Source organism: Antrostomus carolinensis, unplaced genomic scaffold, assembly GCF_000700745.2.
Source record: "Antrostomus carolinensis isolate BGI_N321 unplaced genomic scaffold, ASM70074v2 scaffold28163, whole genome shotgun sequence".
Classification (NCBI taxonomy): Eukaryota; Metazoa; Chordata; class Aves; order Caprimulgiformes; family Caprimulgidae; genus Antrostomus; species Antrostomus carolinensis.
The window spans coordinates 5,826-11,198 of NW_010306274.1; the positions used below are offsets into that span (position 1 = coordinate 5,826).

Genomic DNA, 5,373 nt, shown 5'->3' on the forward strand with positions numbered 1-5,373 from the left:
GGAGAACTCAGCTTTGCCGCCTCGGAGTTCACCTCTCCCTGCGCACACCGCACTGGCGTAAACAACGCTGGACTCCGCGTGCCCTTCATCCCTGTTCCGAAGCCGCCACACAGTTTTCGCGCGGGAGAGAAACGAAATTGCAGGGCCAGGGCCGCCGGGCGCGTTTCTCCCGTGAGCGTTTCTCTCCCTGCAAGCTGCGAGGCGACCGTGCCCCCTTTTCCCGGCACACGCCCGCCTTGCCCGGGGGCGCCGGGCCTGGGGAGGGAGGAAGGAAGGGGCCGTCCTCCTGGGCGTCATCCCCTCCCTCCAAACCCGCGATGAAAAGCCCGCCGAGGCTTTTTATCTGAGGCGTCACCCGGAGCCTGCTGTTTGTCTCAGTAAATCACGTTACGAAGCGAAGTGCAAGGGTAGTTAACTTTATCTTCTGTTAATGTAAACAAATAAGCATTCCGTTCCTTGATCTTTATTTAAATATAGAGTTGTTTATCGGTGTCATCCTATGGAGATTAATTAGATACCTTTATTCACAATTTGGCGTCTGACACCCCATTTTAGGAATGCATTATAATCACAAGGTGTTAATTGGGGCCAGCCAGGCACTTACGTTTCTATTAAACAGTGTGAGGACTTTGCACAAGTATTAAGTTCTTTTTTTACCGTGCGGTGCAAAAATATACAGCTTTTATAGCACACAGTGGCGGAATCGTGCCCCTGAGCGCTGTACCATCGGTGTTTGCAGCCCGGGAAAGGCGGGCGAGGTGCGGGCAGCGTGCCACCGCACCCCTCGCTGCCCTTCCAGGGGGCTTCCGGGAGGGGGTATCCCCCGCTTAGAACAAAAAATGGGGGGAAAGAAAATATATATTCCGTCCCCAATAGCTTAAAATTTACCGCGAGTTCCTTTCTGTCCCAAATCGGATGTCACTGCTTGTGCAGAGGGAGAGCTGCTGAGACACCCATTTGTTTCACTTGCCAACACGCAGAGCCGGAGCCTCGCACCGAAAATCAAAGAGCGATCGAAATCTCCTCGGAAATCCACCGCTCTCCCCTGCGGAACATGGGAGCCCCTGCCCGCGCCCCCCGATCGCGTTACCTCCTCCGGGGCAGGCCCCGGCCTGAGCCCCTGGTTTATTTTGTTTGCAGCCGGGCATCGCTAACAGGTTAATCTCATTAGTGCCTTGCATATCCTAAGGAAAGGTCCCGCGGCCGCTGGGATCAATTGCTCTGCCAGAAGGGGCTTTCTCCCCAGATAAGCGGGCAGTGGAATTTCTTAGCGTGTTCCGGGAAATGGAGGGGGGAAGCAGGGGCCGGCGGGCGGGGGCAGCCCCACCGCTGCTGGGGGTAGCTAACTAACTTCACAAGTCGCCCCGCGGGACTAGGGCTGAGCTCCCACCTTGTCTCCCGCAGCAGGAGGGGTGGCAGGGCAAAAGACACACCAGCGGCTTTTTGGACCAAGCCAGGGGCTCAGAGTTTGGGGGGATGCACAGGAAGACTGTGGCAAACCACGAGAACATATTAAAAAAATAATAATAATACCCCACTACTACACACAGATAGCAGCATCCACATCAACACGGTGTGAGGGATAAAGCAGCAAGGAGTAATTTTGCAAGAGATGGCTACACTTAGAGACAAATCAGGGTCCAAGGATTATGCACCCTCCTCCACCCCCCCACTGGGTCATGAAGTAGAGGCAAAAAGAGGCAGACAGCCACCCCCACTTTTATCCCTGGCACCACCACATTTATTAAAAATTACTACTATGTACACAGAAAAAGAAAACAGAATGAGGTTTTGTTGGGAGAAGTTTGTGTGCCAGTGCTCTAGGGTTGATGAGTTTAAAATGGCTGAAACTATAGGCAAGAAGAGTGGATAAATTACATCACTTCCAGTTTTGTACAGGGCAACTGAAAAAGTCACTTTACATACACATAAATAGAAATCTGTTCATGGTTTTTTGCAATGCTCCATATGCTAAGTTGGATTAATCAAAAAAATGCCTTTTGAATTTCAAAGCACCACTGGAGGTCCTTCTGACTGAACAGCTATAGGTCAACTATTTATACATTATTCCACAATATTCTACAGTGTACCTAAACAAAACACAACTGTACACTTTTTTTTTGGCCACCTCAACAAAGGTTAGGCTTTTGGGATAGAGGTGTTGGGTTTTTTAATGCAAGTTCTAAACTAAGAAAAGTCAGATTTGGTCATTGTAACCCCATTGTTAGCACAACAAGACCTTCAAGTCAAAATCCTTCCTGGCAAGCAGGCCTTATTTTGGCCATCTTCTGCCAAAGAAAGCCTTTGCTGAGCAATATCTGACTCAGACAACTGTGCTGCAGACAAGGGTTGAGGAAGCCAGCTCAGTCTAAAGCAGAACAGCATTTGTGCAGCTCCCTGCAGCCCAGCCCCCTTTTATCAGAGGGGCAGGCAGGGAAGAAAATTAAATTTTAGATCCTACCCCCCTATTTCCTTGCTCAGGAGTGCATAGATCAGACCTCTGAGCCAAGCCTAACTGTGCACTTTAGTGTCTCCAATAAATAAGCCACATTGTAAAAATCTAGGCTCCAGCTTACAGCTTCCACACATGGTTCCTTCTAAAAGAGGGGAAGAATTCTACCATAGTTTGCTCTTTACCTGCTCTGTTACCTGCAACAGTCAAAAAGCTTTGGCACCTTCTTTAGAATTGCACACAACAATTCAAGGTGGAAGGCAAGTCTTTTTGGGAATTGTAATGCAAAAAAACCAAGGCCACCCTGAAAAAAAGCCAACTGGAAGAAAAGGATGCTTTAAGAACTAGTATAGAATGCATAATAGCCCATGCCTTTTGAAGTGTCTTTGCTATAGTCCTCAGCATTAATGTCCTCGCATTTCATAGTCGGGGAATTTTCGTTGCTGGAAGTGCTAGGGGAGAGCCGTCTTCGCTTACAAGCACCCGTGTAGACCCCAGAATCATTTGAATCTAGAGACTTTATGGAGGGTGGAGTCTCTATCCAGGATGAGCCCATTTCTTCTTTCACCTTATCCTTGGAAAGCTGGTCTTCAGAGAAACCTGGAGGACTTGTTCTGGAGGTCCAAGGTAATCCTGTTGTCATTTTTCTCTGGTAAGAGCCCCTGCTACCCCAGCCTGCCATGGATGGAAAGGTCGGGTCAGGATAGTATCCCAGAGCATGGGATGTCTGAAGGGGGAGGGATTTAATGCCGTAAGGGAGCAAGGTGCTCGGAGAATACTCTGTCTCATAGGAGTTCACGTCCAGTTTGTTGGCACTGGGCTGCTGTACAGGCGTAACAAACCACCGCTGAGGAGGGCTGGCTACATCTTCGTTCTGCTGCGGGGAGAGCAAGCCATTTGTCTGAGGGACAGTTCTCTCACCGTTGTAAAACCTGGCTGGGGGCAGGTTGTTGACAAACTGTTCTTGGAAGAATGGTTGCACGCTGTATCGGGCACCAGGGACGATCTGGTGAGATCTAGGAGAATCCGTGGGAGATGGAGTTAATCTGTCATTTTCTGAAGCTGTGTACATTCTACAACATAAAAGAGAAATACTAAGTGTTGTTCATTACAATACACTAAAACAAATGCAATACAAAACAAATACACAAATGGGAAGAAACCAAGTTATTCCTTAACTAGAATCACAACTAGGTTGAACTGGATGCTTATTTTTATCCAATTTAGGATTGCAGGTTGTTTTTCCTAGGGCAGTATAAAATTTATAGTATTACTGCTACAAGTACACACCATTCTCTGTCACCCAGCCCATTTTAAATGAAGCACAGCACCTTCCTCCCATAAGCCACATTTGTATTCATACAGCTCCAGGTTTTCAAAGGCCATTTGATACTAAAAGAGTGAGAATCAGGCAAGTGATCTGCTGACAATTTGAAGCAGCTGCCTGCTCTGTGGAGACACTCAATACAGTACTGACAATCTGCAGGCCAACTGGGTTCTACCAGTACAAATTCTCTACCAAAATTCAGAAACCTGCTGGAAGACAGGTCGTCAAGACAATATGGTAGCTATTCAAACAGACATTTAATGTCTTTGGAAGGAGCACATCAGCTAGCAAAGCTGACAGAAATATTACTATTTCTGAATAACTGAAGCAGCATCTAAAGAAAAAAAAACTCTTCAACACACATTTCAGGCCAGAATCATGCCTCAGAGACAGCTGCAGGAGAAGACAGAAGTGTACTTACGAGTCATAGTTGTCTCTGAAGCCTTTTGCAAAAGGATTGTGGTCAATTTTGAGCTGGGTAATCTAAAAGTAAAAGCAGAACATAGTAAGATAATATGTTGAACCCACATGGCAATTTTATTCTCGTCATCCACCCATGCTTACATCAGTGTTTTGATATGCTGTAACTGCTATGAACTGCGTTTCAGGGAAGATAAATGTTTGAGTCTTTGAGGAATCATTCAGATCTTCCACACCATCTTCAGTCACTTCCACAATATGAAGCCGGGGCTGGTACTTGTGTAGAGATTGCAGGACTATCATCTAAAAGGAACCACAGAAGAGACAAGATCTTTAGACAAACTATGCCTAACATTAAAAGATCTATTTTATAGCCTGACATTTTCTTCTTGTAAATTGTAATCTTTTGACTTGGGAATGGAGCAATTATAACTGTTAAAAACAGCTGATTCACAGCTTGTAGCCCTGTTTCACTAGGTTACTAATATGCTAAAACCTGTAAATGCAGGAAATCAAGACCTATCAGCTACACTCCCACTTTTTGAGCAACTCTGGAAAGAGATATATTGGCTAAAACCAAAGAAATTCACACAACTACTTCTGACATTGCTTCTCCTTATGAAAACAATTTAAAAAGAAAGTAAGATCCACCATCAAGCTCAAGAAGGGCACAAGTCACAAAAACAGTGATTCCAGCAGCTGGATTAAATGCTGCAAAGCCCCCAAAAACCAGGGCTCCCCTGGCTGAGCCACCAAGAGCCCCTCACACCTGCCTCCCACCCTCCCCGTTTACCTGCGCGTTGTTGTTGTTAGCACCTTTATTGTTTGTTAGCTTCAGTTTCCCGAAAGAAATCTCCTGCCTCATCCAGTGAGCCCCGGTGTTGGGCGACTCGGGGTGAACGTACACCTTGTTGCCTGGGGAAGAGAAGCCCATGAAACCGCCGCCGGGCACAGGCACTTTGTTCCGCCGCCGTCAGCTCGGGGCAGGATGTCCCCTCTCACGCACAGCCTGGGGCACCGCGGTGTGCGGGGAGGGAAATAAAGCTGCAAAACGCCCTTAAAAGCGTAGTTCTGCCCGCAGAGGGATAACGGCGTTGGGGAAGCCCCTGCAGAGGGGGGCAAAGTGGGAACCATTTCTGGGAAGGCGACACGCGGGGGAAAGCGGCGGGGAGAC

General features: G+C 47.5%; 1 protein-coding gene across 1 annotated transcript in view; it reads right to left on the bottom strand.

Moving 5' to 3' along the window:
* Window positions 1–2,789: 2,789 nt before the first annotated feature.
* EOMES (eomesodermin) overlaps window positions 2,790–5,373 on the bottom strand; it is a 2,755-nt gene continuing 171 nt past the window's right edge. The window contains exons 2-5 of the mRNA XM_010165081.1: window positions 4,993–5,116; window positions 4,344–4,502; window positions 4,201–4,262; window positions 2,790–3,525 (exon numbers count right to left, since the gene is read on the bottom strand). Coding sequence (XP_010163383.1) covers window positions 2,790–3,525; window positions 4,201–4,262; window positions 4,344–4,502; window positions 4,993–5,116 — 1,081 coding nt within the window. The remainder of the gene's footprint in view (window positions 3,526–4,200; window positions 4,263–4,343; window positions 4,503–4,992; window positions 5,117–5,373) is intronic.